Source organism: Marmota marmota, unplaced genomic scaffold (assembly GCF_001458135.2).
Source record: "Marmota marmota marmota unplaced genomic scaffold, marMar, whole genome shotgun sequence".
Lineage (NCBI taxonomy): Eukaryota > Metazoa > Chordata > Mammalia > Rodentia > Sciuridae > Marmota > Marmota marmota.
The window spans coordinates 727,390-749,949 of record NW_025999984.1 but is presented as its reverse complement, the minus strand read 5'-3'; the positions used below and the strand labels follow the sequence as shown (position 1 = coordinate 749,949).

Here is a 22,560-nt window from a genome sequence, read left to right as displayed (position 1 = left end):
GGATCAGGTTGAATGTTTAAGACTCTAGGGCCAGAGGTGATTTAATTTAATTTAATTTTTTAAATTAGGGTGCAGACCAGAGGAGTTCAACGATTAGAGGCTAGGGTCAGGGAGTCTATGCATCCCTCCCAGGTTGGTGACACTCCTGTCCTGACAGCCACCACATGCTGAGTAGCTATCTGCCCAAACAACTAAAACCACATATCTCCCTCCTTTTCTAGCAGGCTCCTCAGCCCTGTCCCAGAATCCAGGTGTCCCTTTCTGCCTCAGGCCTTCAGCAGGGACTGGCATGCCTCTTTTCTGAGTCCCAGAAGGTCCAGTTTTGCCCTTAGCAGAGCCAGTGAAAGACTGAGAGACCCTCTGGGCTGAGGGAACTCCCAGCCCAGAGCTGGGTTCTGGCTAGCAACAAGGCCAGATAATTCATTGGCATCAATGTCAGGTTTAGGATTATTGTCCATGACAGACTTCCAGTTTTTCACAAATGGGGATGTTAAAAATAGCAAATGGCCCTATTGTTTGATTCTGAAAGGAGTTGAGATTAGAAGGCCACCAGCAAACAGGTGTACCTCTCTTGTCAGCAAGGATGCCACCCTCCTCCAGTGAGAGTAAGAGCAAGGCTACACAGATGATGGCCAAGGCTCCACTGGGACTGACACATGGGCACAGAATAGTTTTGGAGCAGGTCCTAACATAAGCATGGGTATGGTAAATGCTTATAAATATTGGGTTTAATTCATTCGGGTGTTCTTTTATAGTAATTTAGTTTTTATAGTTGTGTTATAGTAATTGTCATGACAACTCTTGTGGAATTATTTAAATTTTTTAAAAATATTTTTTAGTTGTTGGTGGACCTTTATTTTATTCATTTATTTATATGTGGTGCTGAGAATTGAACCCAGTGCCTCACACATATGAGGCAAACGCTCTACCACTGAGCCACAACCCCAGCCCAGAATTATTTAAATTTTTCTGTATTTGTGTCTCAAGTGGGAACTATGTCTTATACTTCCTTATATATTATATATCCTCAACAGGATATATAATGAGAGCTTTAAAATGCTTGCTTGTTAAACATCATATTTTTCTCTTCATTTTGTCACCATACAAATAAACCCAGTGTGAACTGAGGCTCTCTTATCCAAACCCAGAAACAACCATTTTAGAAACAAAAGATATTTGGCCTCTCCTCCTCCCCTCTCTCTCCAGCTTCAAAAAACTCCTGTTCTGCCTCTATCCCCTCTGCTCAGGATCATCTGTAAGGTCACTGTCAGAGCCACAAACACCAGCCAGTTCTCTCAACTGATAGTCCAATAAGTCTTTACTTTATAAATATGTTGCACTTTATTATAAAAAGACTGAGAGAAGGAAAGTGTCATCTGTCCACTTGTATATTCATTCTTTCTGCTCTTTCCTCAAAATGCATCTTTCTTGCTTATCATCTCATTCCCAAACCAGTTTCAATTAAGAACACAGTGGATGGAGTGTTATTGCTGTCAACTGTATCTCTTCCCTTCTTGGAGTCCAGGAAATAGGAATTGTGAGTCTAATTCCTCATCCAGGAAAGATCTAGGAATGGATGACTTCTAAAAAAATCATGGTAGGGAAGGTATTTGGCTAATGCCAAGGTTCTGCTGCTCCATCAGGTAGACTGGGTAAGAATTCGGGCCCTCATTTTCTTCTGGGTCATCGTTCTCCATGTTCTGGGTCAGTGCACGGCGTGTTCGAATCACAGAGAAGATCTGAGATTGGAACAAGAAAAGAGGAATGAGAATGATCTGCAGTTCCTTCTGCTTTCCTCAACACCCACATCACAGGTTCTCCATTCTATTCTCCCTCAACCTGGACCTTTGGTTTCCTTCTTCCCCACAATTCCATCCAAGCCTCAGTCCTTATTCCAGCCCCAGATCCAATATACTAAGTCCCAGGTCCCATCTCCATATCTCCCCTTTGTCCTATTCTCCTTGTCCTTTGGTGCCCTATTCTTAATACCCAAGACTCTATCTCCAACCCCCCAATTTTTTGTGACCTTTTCGTCTCAACCATAGCCTATTTCCTAATTCAAACTCTTCACATTTTGTGCATTTATTGCCTTCTCATCCCCACCACTTCTCTTTTCCTAGTTTCATTATTCCCTTTAACTCTAGCTCCTAAGCTCTCCTCAATTCCCTATCATATGCATTCACTTTCCAAGGGCACCACTGCCCCTTACCAAGAAGATGAGGCCAAGGAACAGCAGCAGAAGAATCACAGCCACCAGGACCACAATAACTATGGCCCATGGAGGGAATGAACCATTCTCTCCTGTCTCTCCAGCATGGACACCTGCCTGTGAGCCACCATTATTCTGGTTTGAATGGCTCTTATTGCCTGGGGCTTCTGACAAGATGGAACTCAGGTGCACCCCAGATGTAGGGGATATCAAAGCCATAGGTGTGACATGGGCCGCTGTGGCCTTCTCATGGGCTGATGCGGTCTGTCCTCCATGCTCTGTAGGTGTGACATGGGCCCCTGTGGCCTTCTCATGGGCTGATGTAGTCTGTCCTCCATGTTTTGTAGGTATTACTTGGGCCCCTGTGGCCTTCTCATGGGCAGATGTGGTCTGTCTTCCATGTTCTGTAGGTGTGACATGGGCCCCTGTGACCCTCTCATGGGCTAATGTGGTCTGTCCTCCATGTTCTGTAGGTATTACTTGGGCCCCTGTGGCCTTCTCATGAGCAGATGTGGTCTGTCCTCCATGTTCTGTAGGTGTGACATGGGCCCCCGTGACCTTCTCATGGGCTGATGTGGTCTGTCCTCCATGTTCTGTAGGTGTGATATGGGCCCCTGTGACCTTCTCATGGGCGGATGCAGCCTGTCCTCCATGTTCTGTAAGTGTGACATGGGCCCCTGTGGCTTTCTCATGGGTGGATGTGGTCTGTCCTCCATGTTCTGTAGGTATTACTTGGGCCCCTGTGGCCTTCTCATGGGTTGATGTGGTCTGTCCTCCATGTTCTGTAGGTATTACTTGGGCCCCTGTGACCTTCTCATGGGCAGATGTGGTCTGTCCTCCACGTTCTGTAGGTGTGACATTGGGCCCCTGTGACCTTCTCATGGGCTGATGCGGTCTGTCCTCCACGTTCTGTAGGTATTACTTGGGCCCCTGTGGCCTTCTCATGGGCTGATGCGGTCTGTCCTCCACGTTCTGTAGGTGTGACATGGGCCCCTGTGACCTTCTCATGGGCGGTTGCAGTCTGTCCTTCATGTTCTGTAGGTGTGACATGGGCCCCTGTGACCTTCTCATGGGAGGATGTGGTCTGTCCTCCATGTTCTGTAGGTATTACTTGGGCCCCTGTGGCCTTCTCATGGGCTGATGTGGTCTGTCCTCCATCTTCTGTAGGTGTGACATGGGCCCCTGTGACCCTCTCATGGGCTAATGTGGTCTGTCCTCCATGTTCTGTAGGTATTACTTGGGCCCCTGGGGCCTTCTCATGAGCTGATGTGGTCTGTCCTCCATGCTTTGTAGGTATTACTTGGGCCCCTGTGACCTTCTCATGGGTGGATGTGGTCTGTCCTCCATGTTCTGTAGGTATTACTTGGGCCCCTGTGGCCTTCTCATGGGCAGATGTGGTCTGTCCTCCATGTTCTGTAGGGATTACTTGGGCCCCTGTGGCCTTCTCATGGGCAGATGTGGTCTGTCCTCCACGTTCTGTAGGTGTGACATGGGCCCCTGTGGCCTTCTCATGGGCTGATGCGGTCTGTCCTCTATGTTCTGTAGATGTGACATGGGCCCCTGTGACCTTCTCATGGGTGGATGCAGTCTGTCCTCCATGTTCTGTAGGTGTGACATGGACCCCTGTGACCTTCTCATGGGCTGATGTGGTCTGTCCTCCATTTTCTGTAGGTATTACTTGGGCCCCTGTGGCCTTCTCATGGGCAGATATGGTGTCTTCTCTATGTTCCGTAGGTGTGACATGGGCCCCTGTGACCTTCTCATGTGCAGATGTGGTCTGTCCTCCATGTTCTGTAGGTATTACTTGGGCCCCTGTGGCCTTCTCATGGGCAGATGCGGTCTGTCCTCCATGTTCTGTAGGTATTACTTGGGCCCCTGTGACCTTCTCATGAGCGGATATGGTCTGTCCTCCATGTTCTGTAGGTATTACTTGGGCCCCTGTGGCCTTCTCATGAGCTGATGTGGTCTGTCCTCCATGTTCTGTAGGTGTGACGTGGGCCCCTGTGGTCTTCTCATGGGCTAATGTGGTCTGTCCTCCATGTTCTATAGGTGTGACGTGGGCCCCTGTGACCTTCTCATGGGCGGATGTGGTCTGTTCTCCATGTTCTATAGGTGTGACTTGGGCCCCTGTGGCCTTCTCATGAGCTGATGTGGTCTGTCCTTCATTTCTTGTAGTGTTGTATGCTGGCATCATGGCTTTTGTGGCTTTTTCTGATGAAACCATAGTTTTTTTGTTCATCTCTGAAGTGACTGAGCTATGGGAAGGAATTGTGGCTTCATGTGGAGTGGTACTTTTCTTATCTAAAGTACTGATGGTTGTCTCCATAGGTCTTACAGTTGTAGCTCTGTTTCTTGTTACTCTTGTATTGCTTTTTGTGGTCCTACAAGTTGTTGTTCTCTTGGGTGCTGAGGTTGGGTGTCTTCCATCAGACAGTCCTTTTGTTGGGTTGACGGAGTCAGGATTGACATCCCGTCCATTTCGAATAATTGAGTCTTTTCCCTGATTAGTGGTGTTTTGTTCAGAAGTGGAGGGACCTTTGTGATGAACTCCAGAGCTTTCATTGTCTAGAGTTTTGGAGTTGTTTGTAGGCTTGTGAATTGCTTTGGAAGGGTGTGTGGTGTTGCACTTGTGTTTTGGCTTATGGGTTTCTGTAGATTTAGGGACGTCTGGAGGCCTTTGTCCTGTATGCGGAGGATTGTGGTTAGAGGGAGTATTATAAATTAGGCCTGGATTGAGGGGGAATAAATGGTCAGATGTTGGCGATTCACCAGTTTTCTGAAGTTCTTGAAATGAAGCACCTGTGGAGGAAGAGAGGCAAATAAGAAATTTCCCATGAGTTCTTCCCTGTCTCCCTTCATTTCTAGGGATTCTTGGTTCCTTGTGAGGTGTCTCCCATCTAGTCTCCTCAGAATACCGTGCTATCAGCCAGTTACAGTGGCACATGCTTGTAATCCCAGTGGCTCAGGAGGCTGAGGCAGTAGGATCCTGAGTTCAAAGCTGGCTTCAGCAACATAGCAAGGTCCTAAGCAATTCAGTGAGACCCTGTCTCTAAATAAAATACCCCCCAAAAAATGGGGTGAGGGGTGCTGGGGGTGTGGCTCAGTGGTTAAATACTCCTGGGTTCAACTCCCAGTACCACAAAAAAAAAAAAAAAGAAAAGAACACTGTGCTATCTAATCCCCATTCTTTTTTTTTTTTAAAGAGAGAGAGAGAGAGAGAGAATTTTTTTAATATCTATTTTTTAGCTTTCGGCAGACACAACATCTTTGTTTGTATGTGGTGCTGAGGATCGAACCCGGGCCGCACGCATGCCAGGCAAGCGCGCTACCGCTTGAGCCACATCCCCAGCCCCTAATCCCCATCCTTACCTCTAGCTTCAGGCTCTTACTCAGGCTGTGCCTCCAGGAAAAATGCCACCTTACTCCTTTCCCACATTTGTTTCTAGGCCCTCAATCACACATCCTTCTGGCATCTTTTCTGGTTCCTCTAAGTGGATAAGATCTAGCTTCATTTAGCTTCTCAAAATAGTCCATTACTCTTTCCTGTTGCCTTCAAGTTGTTATTACATTTGCTGTATTTTAAAAAAATGCATCCTGGGCTGGGGATGTGGCTCAAGCGGTAGCGCGCTCGCCTGGCATGTGTGCGGCCCGGGTTCGATCCTCAGCACCACATACAAACAAAGATGTTGTGTCCGCCAAATACTACAAAATAAATATTGAAATTCTCTCTCTCTCTACCTCTCTCTCACACTCTCTCACTCTCTCTAAAAAAAAAAAAAAAAGATACCTATTTAAAAAAAAAATGCATCCTTAGGGGAGGGGAAGGGGGGATAGGAAGGGCAGCAGAATAAAATAGACACTAGTATTGCTGTATGAATATACGTGTCTGTATAACCAGTGTGGTTCTGCAACCTGTACATTTGGAAAAATGAGAAATTATACCCTATCTGATTCAAATGTATGATATGTCTAGATCATTGTATTGTCATGTGTAACTAATAAAAAAATATAGTAACTTAGGTAAAGAAGTTAAGAGCTGCCTAAGGGTTAGAATGCATTCACCCAAGAAGGCTTTCCTGCCATGAGACAACAAAGGGATCTGGGAACAACTAAAATTATGCATCTTTATATAACCCAATAGGATACTGCAAATAAAACTTAGGTGATGTTGGGGAAGACTGTATACACCCCATAATACTCAGACAATGAGGAATTGGGCAAGGGACCTTGAACTCTACAGGTAAGATGCTGGATGTATCCAAACTGTGTGTGCCCGCTCTCTCTGAGACACCTGGTCTTGCAAAACACCCAATCTTGCAAGATCATCATCAAAGTGAAACATCACTGTTTGCTGTGTCTCTTGTCTCTTGATCCATTCTTTGAGTTTGGAGAGGTGAGCATGTTTCTCACATGTACCATTTTTTTTTAAATAAAGAATCCATTTTTACCAGTCAAAAAATAAATTCAACCTTTTATGATCATTTGTGATTTTGCCATGATTTACAAATTACTCCCATTTTTAAGATTTCTTATATTCATTTCTATTTTTCTACTCTTCTATATTTTAGTCTTTAGATTCTTTAAATTAGCTACTAGAAGATCAATCTTTCTATAACTTTTCCTTTTCCTTATTTGAAGCTTCCTAAAATTATCCCTCCAGGATTCATTAAAAAATAATTGCCTCCTTCAAGCATTATCTGAAATACATCAAACATAAGACTCTCAAAAGCATAAGAAATCCCACTAATATATTGAATGCTTACAGCCTAGATGAAATAGCAACCATATATGTATACATAATTCAAATGCCAGTTAACGATTTTTTCCATTGGCACTTCATTAAAACACGTACATCACACACATAATTAAGACAAAAATAAAATAAAATTCTTATTTTAAAAAATTTTCTTCAATCTGTCTTGAAGAAAATTTGTCTTGATTATGGTAGTATGTGATATAGTTCAAGAACCTCTGTAAAACTGAAAGAAGAGAATGCTTTTATTAATTACAACAGAAAACTGACATGTAATTCTATTAGAATTGAACCTGGGCAAATAATGCTGTTATAAAATTTACATTTCTCACATTCAATGGGGAAATATTACATATTAGGGCTCTTCTTGGTGCTAATAACTAATTTCAGCAAAACTTTATTTTAAAAAATAGTAAGTAGCAATTAATATATATTCTTAAACTGTGTAAGATAAAGTTAGAAAGGCAACTGGTAACAACCAGTAGAATTAGAATCATTTTGTTGAACATTAAGAACCATATTTCTTTTTTAGCTGTTATATCAGCATACCTTTTTCATTGATAAGGCAAGTGCTGGCTATGGGTACCACATGATTAGTAATTTTCTTCTTAAGTAACAAATACTTGACTTATCAAGATTCAAGTGAATTTTCTTTCCTAATTTTGCTGTTTGACAATAGAAACAAATACCTTTATCTTTTGTCCCAAGGGAGGCAAATAGGAAATACAGCTTGTAAATTTTCCCACTCACCATTAAACAAGGACATTAAGAATGTCTCTGAAGTATTTCCAGTATTTAAAATAGTAGGCCTCAGAATAATTTTCAAAACTAATTTCTCATTTTAGTATAGGATTTGATAATCATAACACATTTGATTTGTATTTTCTTCTATCACCTACACTTTGCCCTCAATAAAGGTTAGTGTTATAGTTTCGAACTATTTGTAGAATAGTCTAGAGCATCTTTACATAAGTTTCATTTTCACTGAACTGAAGACTTTTTTTTTTCTCACTATGTGCTCGTGAAAGTTAATGAGCATACACATGCATATACTGGCACACATATATATGTCTATGTAAGTAAATTACTTTACCATTAGAATAAAACCAGACACTGGGGGGACAACTCTGAGGAACAGTTGGTCTTCTGTAGAAATGGTCCTCTGTGCTGAGGGAGGAAGGTATAGTTCACTGAGGGATGTGAGAAGCTGTAGGAAGTTTTCTCATCATCTGTCAATCCTGCATTGCCAGCTGTCACCGCCCCAGCTACATGCACACCTGCTTCTCCAGCAACACTGGCTTCTAAAAGTCACATGTCTTATAAACAAGATGTGGTTGGTTGGACCTCCAATGCTATTTGCAATCTTTCTATAACTTTGACTCTCCACTCTGTCCAATCTTGGTGTCAAAGTGACCATCCAAAAGCTCAATAATATTCCCCCCTGTAGAATGCCCACATGATAGTTTTGGAGCCTCTACACTTTCAGAAGAATAGATGAACACCTTCATTCCAGCTTCCCTCCACTTCCTGACTGCTGGAACTACATCTTCAAAAAACTCTGCTTTCATGCACCCAGCTATGAATGCTGCCCTCCACAGGTGGCCCTGCAGTTGAGCACTGTGGTCTTTGGATCCGGAGACATCTGCCAGCACAAGTTATCTACCCCATTCCCGGAAGCTTCAGGTATTGGAACAGCCCCGTCCACATGGGCATTTTCTTCAACCTGTTTTCTCAAAAGATTGGCACTCCTCCTCTTCCCAATGTGTCTGCAGATACTCTTTAACATTTTCTTTAATGTAAGGAAATCAAATGTTCTTCGATATCTAACAAGATCACAATGACTTTAGCAGGCACCAAAAGCATGACCATTTTTCCCTACCAGCTGTTACCATGGAAATCCATCTGCTGCTAGAGAAGTTGGAGAATGGCGCTAGATGTGCCCCCAGGACAGTCTTGGGCTTCCAAGAGCCCCATGACAATCTCAGAGGTGGCCATCCGTGGGGCCTGAAGCACGCAGGAGAGGATACCTCTGCCAACTAGCAAGTGGAGAGGACCACCGCCCAGGGGTCAGAACTCAGGCCCAAATCTACATTTGTTTTGAACCTGTTAACATCTACTTCCAACCATGCCTATCAACTTACAAGGCTTTTGTTAGAGTCTGTAAACAAGTCAAAAATAACACCTGGCATTTTGCCAAGGGAATATTAGAGTTCGTAAACAAGTCTGGATGGTGCCTGGCAAAATGTCAGAGGGAGTGGTTTGAAAAGTAACAAAAGCAAGCCATTAAGTGTGAAGATTCCTTATTGGTTGACTGATGTATCTAGTTTATGCTAATTAGATAAGCTGTGTGGAATGTATAAATACTGCTCCTGTCCTGCAATAAACGGCTCCTACTCCTGCTGTATCAACGTACACAAGTTATTCGTCACCCCCCGGTTATTTTGCTGCAGCCGGACTGCGGCAGGCTTTGAGAGCAGGGATTGACTGTCACTTGGCCTTGCAGGTGCTCCTTTACAGACTTATGAAATGAAATCCTCTTTCCAAGGAAGGGAAAAGTAGCTCCTTGGGGGTCCTGACAGGAGTGAATGAGGTAGCTGTATTCTGGGAGGAACTAACTATGTTTAAGGACAGGGTGTGAAGGAAAACATCCCTATCAATCAGCAGATATGGACTTTAATTCTATGGGAAAACAACCAGATGGGGACAGAGGACACGTCCCTGATATCTGGCCTGAAGAGTGAGAACCAGAGATCACCAAAGAACAAGGGAAATCATGCTGTTACATAACTGATTTCCAGTGTCTGTTAGCTCAAGGTGGCGACCAGAACCTGGAGCTGTTCCCAGCCACAGGAAACCATTTCCACCCACCTCTCTGCGGATGAGGAGAATCAGGTGTTGGGGAATTCGGTCTTTGAAAGAATAACAGGTGGGACAAGAAAGGGGCAAGAGATCAGAGAGAAACCCAAGTCCCTAAAGGGAATTAAGGTTGGGGGAAAGGAGAAGGGTTGAATTATCAGGCTATCACTCCACTTCGCCAATTGCATTCTCTCATTCCTTTGGCAAAAATTTTAATAATAGTTATCATGTATTGGGTACCTTCTCTAGGTGCCATAGCTTGGATCTGGAGTCCCCCAAGGGTTCGTGTGTCGAAGGCATGGTCCCCAGCTTGGTGCCCCAGTAGGATGTGGTGAAACCTTTAGGGGGTGGGGCCTGGTGGAAAGTCTTCCATTCATTGATGGTGTACCCTTGAAGGGGATCGTGGGACCACAGCCTCTTCTTTGTCATTCCTGGTCATGAGGTAAATGGTTTTTCTCTACCACATGCTCCCACCACAATAGGCTGCCACAGGCCCAGAGCGATGAATCTAGTTGGTCTTTACTCAACCCTTCAAAACTGTGAACCAAAATAAACCTTTCTTCTTCATAAGTTTATTATCTCAATTTTTTTTTTACAGTAACAGAAAGCTAACTCACTAGCCCTGGTGCTTGACTGGTTACACCACAGATCTTCTCTTTCGGCATTCTCTTATATGATGATATACCTTCCAACCCTTACAGGGTTTCTTACATGCTGACAACCTCTCCTGTTTTACATCTGAGAACCAAGAGTTTCATGGAGGACAAGTGACTTATACACAGCCCTCCCAGCAATAGCAACAGCCAACATTTCTTGAGCATTTACTATGAGACATGCATGGCCTACTAGTAAGAACAAACACTAAATTACTTACTTTTCACAAGAATCCTTTCATGTTGAGAACTATTTAGTATTCTCCAAAATTTATACATGAAGACAAGGTTCAGAGTGGTTAAATAATCTCTTTAAGAACACCCAGGAAATAAAAAGTGCAGCCAGAATTTGAACACACATTCTGGGCTCCCCAGCATAGTCTTTTACTGGTTACGACCACAGTGCACAACTTGGACGTCAGTACAAGCTGTCTCTAACATTTTAGAACCCCTGAAGTATAGTATCCACATATTTGTTTGTTTAATCTTTCCCACAAACCCATAAAGTAAGAGTTATAATCTTACAATTAATTTTACAGATAGGGAAAAGCAATTCAAATAGGTGAGGAAATTGGTAAAGACTGGTTTTCTACTATACCCCAGATGCTTTTTAACATTATAAGGAATGAATATCTGTTGAATGCGTACAAGAGCAGGTAGCAATGCAGAGTGACAAATTTCACTGGCCTTAAAGAATTGGAGGACGGGGCTGGAGTCCAGGCTGTGTCTCTCATCAGCTTTGCATCTTTGATCAAGTCACTAACATGCTCTGAGGTCTCATGTCCTCAACTATAAATAACAATGATGCTGACTGCATCAGCTTAACATGAGAGCCAAAGGAAGCATGGAGCAGAGCAGTCTCTTTAATTATGTATTGAATTTGAGTTATTGTCTTTACATCTGAGCCTGTGGCCCTGCACACCTGCCTGCAGCAGCCCAAGTTTCTCCTCTGACCCACCTGTTCCATACACCTCAGAGGCCAACCTGGACCACCCTCTCCACAATGGCAGTGGCCTGCATTCCTGAGCCACTTCTCCTGCTGCATTTTAGCAATCTGGCACTTGTCCCTCTCCAGTACACAATAAATGCAGTTTAATTCCCACTGTAGCAGAGATTTTGATTTGTTTTATTTATCACTATAGCTGAGTGGGTATTGACTAGTCCTGCAGACAAATGCTAGGGGGCACCCCAGAACTTTGTGGCAAGGGCTTCATCCATCCCAGGAGTCTCCCCCTCGTGCCACATCCAGCATGACTACTGGACACAGCCATGGCCTTGAGACCCACTCGGTCCCTATCCCACCCTGATACCAGCCTCAAACCCTCCCCATATCACCCACTGCTCTACAGATTCTAAGACCCCATCTCCTTCTGTTTCCTTCCATCCTCACTCTCCATCCCTCCTGACCAAGCTGTAGCAGGCACCTCCCAGGCTGCACCCACAGAACCCAGAGGCTCAGTTGCTGCTCCTCTGACCTGCGCCTGTGCCCTGCCTCTTGCCCTAGAGCAAATTTCCCTGCCAGGGCTGTGTGTCATTGATTCATGACTCAATCCCCTGTGCCCTATACAGGTTCCTCTTCTCTGAGCTGCAGCAAGACAAAAGGTATAGAGAGCAACTGTCAGAATAGGAAGACAGGTAAGCAGGATGGGGACAGGGAGGCTGAGGGCAGCTCTGGTGCTTCCCAGACCCTTCAAGTAAAGGGGACAGGCATGAAGTCAGGGCATGGATAGAGTGCACTGTGGAACCTGTCAGAGTCAGCTTGAAGATTCCTCAGCCCCTGCCTCTCTGGCCCTAATAGGACACTGAGCTCAGGGAAGGAGCATTCCTCCAATACTACCCCCAGTCAAACACTATTGGAGGAAGACACCGCCTGCTGTGCCCCAGAACCTGCCCGAAGCATCTCAGACTCCACATCCCCAGCTCTGGTTTGGGGTCACCACCACCTCCACCTTTGCTGACTCTATCCCAGATGTAGATACTCTCTCTGAATTGACATATTGTCACACGTCTACCTCATGAAGTCCCTCCTCCTGATCACCCAAGCCCCTCCAAACCACACCTGGGTTTGGTATCTCTGCTCCCTGGTCCAGATCCAGAACTGTTTCTTAATTAAGGCAAGTGAACCAATTTAGCAATTTCATCTTATTCCATAGGATCTGTTTTGCTCATTAAATACTTTTCCATGCTCATTTTCTCATCAAAGCCTTGGGATGCTTCCCAGCTGTAAGATGGGGACAGAATCCTGTTGAGTTGCAGTGAGAATTAAATAAGTAAATACGGATGAAGTGCCTAGAACAATACCTGGTGCAGAGCAAATGCTGAATAGGCACCAACTCAGGGTATTGACCGGCAGTGTCCTTCCCATTTTACAGGTGGAGTAGAGGTCCAGATGAGCTAAATGACCCAGAGTCAGGATAAGAACCTAAGTCTGCACATAACAGCATTCTCGGGAGAGAAATTCACCCCACACTCCCATGCCATGCAGCTGGCAGTGTGGAGTGGTAGAGTTCTTGCTTGCACCTCTCTAGTCCTGTGACCTTGGGAAAGCCCTTTAGATCTCTGCATCTCACTCTCCTCAACTAGAAGATAGGATATTAGTAAATCATCTCCTCATGTTGAGAAGGTGAAGTGAGATGAAGTATCTTGAGCACCTGTGAGCTGCTTGTGTGAAACAGGTACTCAATGAATGTCAGGTCCCTCTGGGTACGGTGACGAATGCCTATAATTCCAGCTACTCAGGAGACTGAAGCAAGAGGATCACAAGTTTCAGGCCAGCTTCTGCAACTTGGTGAGACCCTGTCCCAAAATTAAAAAGGACTGGGAATGTAGCTCAGTGGTAAAGTACCCCTGGGTTCAATTCCCAGTACAAAGAAAAGTGGGTCCACACTCCTGCCCCCTTTGGGTGGGTGCAGCTCTGTAGGCCAGGTCTTAAAGAGCAGGCTGGATTTCATTTCCTACACCCCTTAACTGGCAAACTTGAGCAGTGAACGCCCCAGACAACTGTACACAGCAACCCGTCCCCCACATCCCTCCTTCATTTATATGCTTATTCATCCAAACTTATGAATCAAGAGACAATCCCTCTCTGAGTTCCATCCCACTGTGTAACTGTGACTCCTTTGCCCCTGCAGGTATCTTACCTGCCTCCCAAGGAGTTAGAAGAAAGAGGAGGCAGCACTGGAAGCCAAAAGTGAAATGGAGGCCACCGGCTGGCTGGGCCATGTTAGAGCTGGACAGCTGTTTGGGGACCATGGCTGCAGACCTGTTATATGAAGCCAAGTCTGACGTCATGGGGGCTGGGGCCCCTCAGGACTAAGCCTTAAACAAATGGAGCTACCGCACCCCACAGGGGTGGCCTGATAACAGGAGACCGCAGCAGTTGCGTCATGGAGCCAGGTACCGGGGTACTGTGAAATGGGTGGGATCCCAGGGCAGGCAAAAGGACCCAAGAGAGGCAGACTCCTGACCCAGCCCCAACAGAGGGGAGGGGCTATGGGTGGAGGTGAACCCCACCTGAAGAGGCAGGGAGCAGATGACTGAGTTCTAGAAGGGCTGAGTTCTAGCTGGGGACAGGACGGTTGGGGCTCTGGGAGGAGGTTCATGTTCCAATCTGTCCCCAGCTTTACACTCACCCTCCTACATCTCTCACGTCAGTAAGCTCCACACCCCTTGCTCACACATGGTCACTCTGTTCTGGGTGGAGCTGTCTCCAAGGACCAGGTGAAAGAGCAAAAGGGAGAGAGCACTCACATGGTCCACATGGTGATTCGAGATGTCCAAGGCAATACAACAAGCTGTGGGGACAGTGGAGACAGTGACAAGGACAAGACAGACATGGAGTCCAAGGACCCACATCACACAGCTCTCCAGGGATGCATACAGCTCAGGCCACCCAGAGTGACAGAAGCTGAACTCTTTGACAGAAATGTTCAGCCCATGGGGGCTTTGCTTTTGCTCCACCCCTTCCCCTCTCTACCACCTCAGCCCGACAGCCTCCTCTTTGCTTCAAAGCCTCCATCTATCCTGATCAGAAATGCAGACGTAGCCAGGCACTGTGGTGGACGCCTGTAATCCCAGCAGCTCTGGAGGCTGAGGCAGGAGGATTGCAAGTTCAAAACCAGCCTCAGTAACTTAGTGAGGCCCTAAGCAACTCAGTGAGACCCTGTCTCCAAATGAAATATAAAAGAGTGGGGTGTGGCTCAGTGATTAAGGTCTCCTGGGTTCAATTTCTGATTAAACACTCACACACACACACACACACACACACACAGAAATGAAGAACTCTCATTTCTAGGAGTTCCCAGGAGTTCCCAGGAGTTCCTCTTCCCTCTTTATTCTCTGCCTAAAATAAGCATTAGCTCACAGATAGTCACTTGTCTCCCCAGTGATAGTGCCCGGGGCTGGACAGGAGCCACCACCTCTCTCTGTTGCTTGTTGTGGGTCTCTGCTGAGGGGAGATAAGCACCCTGTGGGCAACGTCCATGCCTCCATCAGTGCCGTATCCCCAGCACCTGAGACAGCGCCTGGCACACAGGAGGCCGTCAGTCAATACATGCGACTCCTGGGTGGAGTGGAAGCCGGGCTGGCTGCCTTTCTGACGGAAGTGGAGCAGGCAGAGGGAGTGAAGAGGGCTAGGACCTGGAGGGCAGGAGGCCAGGCCTCAGGCAGCAGGGCTCCCAAGAGGACTGAGGGCTAATCACGTGGACTCCTCACATTCCCTGGTATGACTGGTCCCTCAGCCCCAAGCAGGACTGGAATGGGTGGGCAGAGGAGAGGTCAGCTGCTCACAATCAATTAATGGGAGATTAATGAGGCTCTGTGGAGTCAGGCCAAAGAATGACTGCTCAGAACTGGGCAGCCTGCCTCTCAGGAAATGCATCTCACAGGCTGAGAGACTGAGGCAGAGGCAGGACTCCCCTGGCAACTCCATCTGGACTTGGGGGTAATTGGCAACCCTCTGTCTGCTAGGCCTCTCACCCCACCATTTCTCCAGGGACCCCCAGCCTCTAGTACAGTGGTTCTCTATAAGGAACAATTTGCCTTCCAAAGGACATCTGGCAGTTTCTGGAGATATTCATGTCACAATTTGGAGAGGGGCCCTACTGGCATCTAGTGGGTAGAGGTCAGAGAGGCTACTAAACATCCTATAATGCTCACAACAGCCCCTCAACAAATAAAGATCCATCTCAACACATCAATAATGCAGAGGTTGAGGATTCCTCCTTCAGAATAAGTTTTAATCAGCATTTATACGTAAACACTCCCTCCTTCTTTCTTAGCCGTGACTCCACCCAGAGGACCTAGGCACCTGGAGAGGAGGAACTTAGAAGCAGATGGAGACCCTGGATGATCTCTTAAAGTCAGTGTCTAAACTGGAGGCTGAGGGACCAGTCACTAAATAGACTGCCGATGGCGTGGCAGTTCTGTTGATAGAAGCATGTGCTAAACACCTCACCTATGAATTACAGCCATGAGGTTGGCAATGTCATCCTCATTTTCCCAGGACAAACAAATCTTGGATCAAGGAGTGACTTGCCCAAGATCACATACATAGTGAGTGGCAGAGACCAGACTTGGCCTGTTCCTAGGGACCACAAAGCCCATTCTGGGAGACCCGTAGAGGGAGTGCCATTTTATTTAGTAAGGATTGTGGCCACCACCCTCCCAGAGTGGCCCAAGGGAGTACCACAAGGCAAGGTTCCTCATGGGTCCTGAGGGGAGAGAAACAGGGGGTGGGAGAGGGTCAGGATCCAACCTGAGGGAGCTCCCTAAGAAAGGAAGGGTGAAAGGGAACCTCCCCCGACCTGCTCCTGTGTCCTCGATGACTGGATCAAATTGTCCTCAGATAAGGACCTTGTCTGATACCTGGTGAGAGGGGTGGGGATGGGAAGAAAGGGTGAAGGGTGAAGGCTCCAGCTGCCCTGACCCAGACTCCATGAGGGCTGGAAGCTTTCTGGCCCTTCCAGCCCTGGCCCTTCCTTCTACAGATGAGATAACTGCCACTGTGGGTGCCTTTCCCCAGTCCATGGGGATGGCAGCAGAGAGCAGGGGGAATCAGAACTGGAATCCCAGCTCCCAGTGGTGAGTGACAGCAGATCTCCCTGGGCCTCCTTGGCACTGTTGGTGGAAGAGACCTGGGACCCAGTGACCTAGGAACCCACCTGCAATAAATGGCCCCAGAGAGGGTAGATGGGACAGGGGCTCCTGGGAGAGGATGAAGATTGCAAAACATCCAATGGGGAAGGGGTTTTCAGCTATCCTGGTGCATCCCTTCATTTGACGAACTAGAGATGGCTCATGGTCATATCTATAGAAGGTCACAGAGCCATCACCACTCCCCAAATTCAGCTCCCTGTGGAACTGGAAAGCCTGTGAGATGAGAGATGAATAGGATGACTTAAAAATCTTGGGTCTGCATTACCTAGAATTGTTTAGCGCCTCCAGGGACTGATCAGCCATTGGCACTGCCCAGCCTCTTTCAGTGGCCCCAAATCTCCACTCCTGCCAGGCCAGTGCTTCCTCCCAGCCCCTCGGGTCAGGTTCCTTGTCCCCTCCGCACTTCTAAGCTATCATCCTCCTCCCTGAACCCCTGTTCTTCTCAGAGTCCTAACCACCAGGTTCCAGTCCCACTGGACTTGGGGGCAAAGTTGGGCCACACACATCCTTGATTCCATACATTAGGTTGGCAACTGCTGTCACTAGAAAGAGTTATCAGCATGATGTCCCCAGTCGATGACAGAGCCCTTCTCCTGAGCCTTCATGCTTGAGGAACAAAGATAGGGACAGTGATCAGGGCAAGGGGGTCCTCTAGTTCCCACATCTCTACTGCCCCCCTAACTTTACCCCTTTCTTTCCATGACTCTGATGTCTGAAAAGACATCATTCCCTCTGCTATTCTCTCCTATCATTTTGGCATGAGAACTGCAATGCAGTGGGGGTTAAAGGACTTAAGTACAAGTCCCAGTCACCCAGTCACCTATTCCCCAACATCTGGAGACATGTCTACCAGTCCCTAGACTTTTTTTTGTTTTTTCTGGTACTACAGATTAAACCCAGCAGCGCTTAACCACGGAGCCTATTTTATTTAGAGATAGGGTTTCCATGAGTTGCTTAGGGCCTCACTGCTGAGGCTTGCTTTGAACTTGCTATCCTCCCTGCCTCAGCCTCCTGAGCTGCTGGGATTACAGACATGTGTCACCTTGCCTGGCTGGACAGTCCCCAGACTTCTTGCTGATATCTGCCTCTCTCCTCTTTCTGAACCCTCCTCCTTATCTCAGACTCTGTTTCTGTCTCTCTCAAGCTTGTGCCTTCTCTGCACTGAGGGTCCCCAGGTGGGCACTCTCCTTCTCTGAGCCCCAGCCTTCCTTTTTCCTCTCCTGATTCTGGTCCCTCGGGGATACCACAGCCTGTTGTTCCATCTTCCCTCCATTTATTTCCTGTCCTCAGATTACTTGGGTGATAGATTCCCCAAGCTCATCAGGAATGAACAGAAGGAAAAGAGGAAGACAGGGGGCAGAAGGAGAGCAAGATCTCTGGAGGGGTGCCTCCTGCCCTGGGCAGACAGATTGGGGCATGAAGAAGAAAGACCAGCCGGATGCAGTGGTGCATGCCTGAAATCCCAGCAGCTTGGGAGGCTGAGATAGGAGGATTGCAAGTTCAAAACCAGCCTCAGCAAGTGAGCAAGGCCCTGAGCAACTTAGTGAGATCCTGTTTCAAAATAAAATATTAAAAGGGCTAGGGATGTGGCTCAGTAGATAAGTACACCTGAATTCAATCCCCAGTACCAACAAAAAAGAAAGATCGAAACCTTTCAGGTACCAGACATCTGCTCTTAATCTGACCCATGTTGGAGGAAAACTGTGATCCCTATAAGATAACAGGCATTATTTGAGGAGACAAACTCAAAATACAGTGGAAGGGAGGTGCTAATGGCTATTCTCATTGTTAGAAATACCAAGGTGCTGCAAGAAATCAAACATGTGCTGGAAGGTGGGTGGGCAAGGTGTTTACTTCTGACAGAAGGAGGGGCTACAGAACCTGGCTAGCAAGCGCATCTGGATGGGAAGTCCACCTGTTTATATCCCTAACCTAATACAGTGCTGCCCTTCACTCTGATTGGAGGCATTCAGGGTTTCAATTAGCAATTGGTTAATTTTAAAATTGGATTGGGCAAAGGGAAAGGCTATAATTGAAATGGCTACAACTGGATCCAATTAAGATACTGTATTCTGAAAATGGATCGAGGACTTTCTATTTCTCATACCATATTCCTCTCCAGAATCCAGGGGTGGCTGCAGGGGAATAAGAGAGAATGGGCCTGATGATTATGTACAACTATAATGAACCAATTTTTAAAAATGGGTTTTTCTTTTGTAATGTTTTGAACAACCAATTAAAAAATAAATAAATAAAATAAAAATGGGGAGAGTGGGGAAGAGAATGGACCTGACTAACATTTTACTGGAAGAAACAATCACCTAATACGGGCACATTATGACATTTTGGTTAATGACAAACCACATATATGAAGGTGATCTCATAAGATTATGATGGAGATGAAAAATTCCTACCACCTAGTGTTGTAAGCATTGTAAGGTAGCACAATGTATTTGACGTGTGTGTGTAGTGATGATGGCATAAACTACTGTCACACCACCACTTATAAAAGCATAGCAGGAGTCAGGCACTGTGGCACACATCTATAATTCCAGCTGTTAAAGAGGTTGAGGCAAGAGGACCACTTGAGTCTAGAAGTTCAAAGCCAGCCTCAAAAAAAAAAACAGTACAGCACATGCAATTATGGTTAATGCATAAGACTTGATAATGATTAACAACAACTGTACTATTGGTTTATGCATTTACTTTATTTTTATCATCATTTTAGCATGTACTTCTACTTTATTGTAAAATGGTCTGCTTTGTTTTGCTGGCAACAGACATGTACATCTCCAGTTTACTGCTTTTTTTTGAACCACGAGCTACATCCCCAATCCTAACACATTTCTTGATTGCACCAAGAGGCCACCTTAAGTGATTGACCCATACTATCTAGGCTTGCATAAGTACACTCTATAAAGCTTACACAATGATAAGATTGCCTGAGGACCCATTTCTCAGACTTATCCCTGTTATTAAGCAACAAGCAGATGTGAGAGTGCCTCACTGGTCTGGTCGCTGAGAGCTGCAGACGGGGTGGCCACTCCAGCCACTGTGGAAGTGTAAGCTTCCGAGATGACCACACTTGACGCAGAAGTCCCTGGCATGATTGGGGCAGTTCCACGGTCTGTAGGGAGGAGACAGATCCTAGGTGGGCAGAGGGAAATAAATGATTAGAAGAGATCCAAACTAGAGCAAAGCAGAAATCATCTCTAGTGCATTCTCTCTCAAGATCCTAGTGAGCTTTGGGTAGTAATTGAACTGATTTTAGCTGGGCATGATGGCACATGCCTATAATCCCAGCAACTCAGGAGGCCCAAGAATTTAGCAAGATGCTGTCTCAAAATAAAAAATAAAAAGAATTGGTTAAGTGCCCTTGGATTCCATCCTTAGTACCAAAAAGAGAAAAAAGAAAAGAAATTGAACTGATTCTATAAAAATCAAAGGACTGAAAATAGCCAAGATGATTTTAAATAAAAACAGAAGTGGAGGGCCTACATTCTCAGATCTCAGGATTTGCCACAAAGCAGTCACTAAGCACTGTGGCACTGGGGTAAGAATGGCCAGATAGAGGCCAGCACAGAGCCCAGAAATAGAAGCATACAGATCTGGTCACTTGACTTAATTGAAGTACTCTCACAACCTGAGGAGAGGAGAGGGGAGAGTCTGAAATAAATGGTTCTGGGTGCCTGGATAACCAGAAGGGAAAAATTCATGAATCTTGCTTGTTCTCTACTTCACTCCATACACAGCAACTAATTGAAATGGATGGTAGGCTTAAATTTGAGATTAAAATGATAAAATTTCGGACTGAGGCTTAGTGGCAGAGCACTTGCCTGGCATGTGTGAGGCACTGAGTTCGATTCTCAGCATCACATATCAATAAATAAAATAAAGGTCCTTTGACAACTAAAAAATTATCTTTTAAAAAATTGCAAAGTTTCTGGAAAAATGCATAGGTCAATGTTTTCATGACAGGGGATGGTTGGGGACAGGCAACTTAGGCAAGTACAACATTCACCAACATAACAAAAAGTTGATGAATGGAAAAACTGAAAAGTTGATGAATGGAAAAACAGAAAATTGATGAATGGAAAAACAGAAAGACGGGTCTATGTTGGTTTTTTTTATTTTTATTTTTTTGAGTTTGGGGGGCTTTTTGTTTGTTTGCTTGCTTTTTTTTGAACCACGAGCTACATCCCCAATCCTAACACATTTCTTGATTGCACCAAGAGGCCACCTTAAGTGATTGACCCATACTATCTAGGCTTGCNTTTTTTTTTTTTTTTTTTTTTTTTTTTTGTACTAGGGATTGAACCCAGAGGTTCTTTACCACTGAGTTTCATCCCTAGTCCTTTTAATTTTTTTAAATATTTTTAAGTTATAGATGGATACAATACCCTTATTTATTTTTATGTGGTGCTGAGGATCGAACCCAGTGCCTCACACGTGCAACCCCAGCCCCGCTAGTCCTTTTATTTTTTATTTTTAAACAGGGTTTCACAAAGTTGCTGAGGAAGAGGGGTTTTTGTAGAGCCACAAGAAGCCCTGGAAAACTGCTGCGCTCCACTTAGAGCACAAGAATCCCCACTCTGAGCCACCAGTGAGCCTAAGTTCTCTAAATGGATGAGCTCTTCATGTACTAGCAACCTCCCCCCTCCCTCGGCCAAAGTTGGTCCTCAGCTCAGCCCTCCTCAAAACAGGCAGTCCCAATTATACTATCCTAAGGTTCTCTTCTCACTCCTAAAAATACAACTACTGAGGGTCAGAACATAGGGGTCCCTCAGGAAAGCAGGACTTGGGAGTTGATGCTGCAAGGAAAGATGGTCAGGCCCGGGGACTGTGCACCTGACCTTCAGGAGACCCCAGGATGGAGTGGGAGACTGGATACCTGAGCTATCTTGTTACTGCTCTGGGTGGGGGTGGGACCAGGTAGGTTTACCACTCATCATGCTCCACAAATACTTGGAGTCAAACTGGCAAGAAAATAGTTTTATTCAAAGCCAGCTTTGAAGAAAGATAGAGGAAACTTTTATGTTTCAAATCACCATCTTCAGAAAATTTAAGAGCCAGGAAAGCTTTTATAAGCAGAGGCAGCAAAGTAGAAAAAGCAGCAGGAAATAGACATATGTAGATTAGCTAGACAGTGTGACCTAAGAGTAAGTCGGTGGGGCACAGGGTAGTTTATATTCTCAGTGTAAAGAAGTTTAAAAATTAAAACAATATGGAGAGATTTTGAGTCTGTTTCAATCTCTCACCTAGTCAGCTGCAGCATGCAAAGTTTCCTGTCCCCTTGGCAGAGAAGGGGCAAAGGAAGAAGAGGTACACCAGGGAAGACACTTGTCAAGTTCAGGCACAAAGTACATATCCCTGAATTCCAGAAGTTCAGCTTTGGGGCTGAGTCTGCGGTGCAGGCATCTACCACTGCTGAGCTGTGGATCCTCGGGCGTCCTATCTTATGTCTTAGATTCTCTACCTATAAACAGGGGTGATCTGGGACTCACTACAAAGGGTCATTATAGAGTTGAGGATATAGCTCAGTGGTAGAGCACTTGTCTAGCAAGCACACGACCCTTTCCCAGCACCACAAAATAAATCAAAGGGTCATTATAACTGTTAAAGGAAATAGTGTTTGTAATAAGCCTAGCACACAGTCATTTTGGCTATGGTTATGTAGAAAGAGGGGAACACCGGCTGGGAAAGAAACAGGGTGATTCTCTCTCAGGAAGGTCCAGACACCCTAGTGTATCTCTCTGTGTCCACCCTTCTTCCCCTCCTATGTCTGCTGCTCTTTTTTGCCCATTTTCCTTCCCACTGGGTCTTCCTGCTTCCTCAAGGAAGCATCTGAGTCCCTGAAGGTCTCACTGCAGGTTTAGGGTGCAGTGTCTCTCTCTCTCTCTCTCTCTCTCTCTCTCTCTCTCTCTCTCTCTCTC

The 22,560-nt window shown here is 45.7% G+C and overlaps 1 protein-coding gene and 1 pseudogene across 1 annotated transcript; both read right to left on the bottom strand.

Moving 5' to 3' along the window:
• Window positions 1-1,592: 1,592 nt before the first annotated feature.
• Mucl3 (mucin like 3) lies at window positions 1,593-13,693 on the bottom strand. Its single transcript, XM_015507097.1, has 4 exons — window positions 13,612-13,693; window positions 3,132-5,008; window positions 2,210-2,851; window positions 1,593-1,739 (listed from the first exon to the last, which is right to left on the bottom strand). Exons 1-4 carry the CDS (start codon window positions 13,691-13,693, stop codon window positions 1,593-1,595), a joined length of 2,748 nt encoding a protein of 915 aa, XP_015362583.1.
• On the bottom strand, window positions 8,047-8,831 carry LOC107160416 (annotated as a pseudogene).
• Window positions 13,694-22,560: the final 8,867 nt, after the last annotated feature.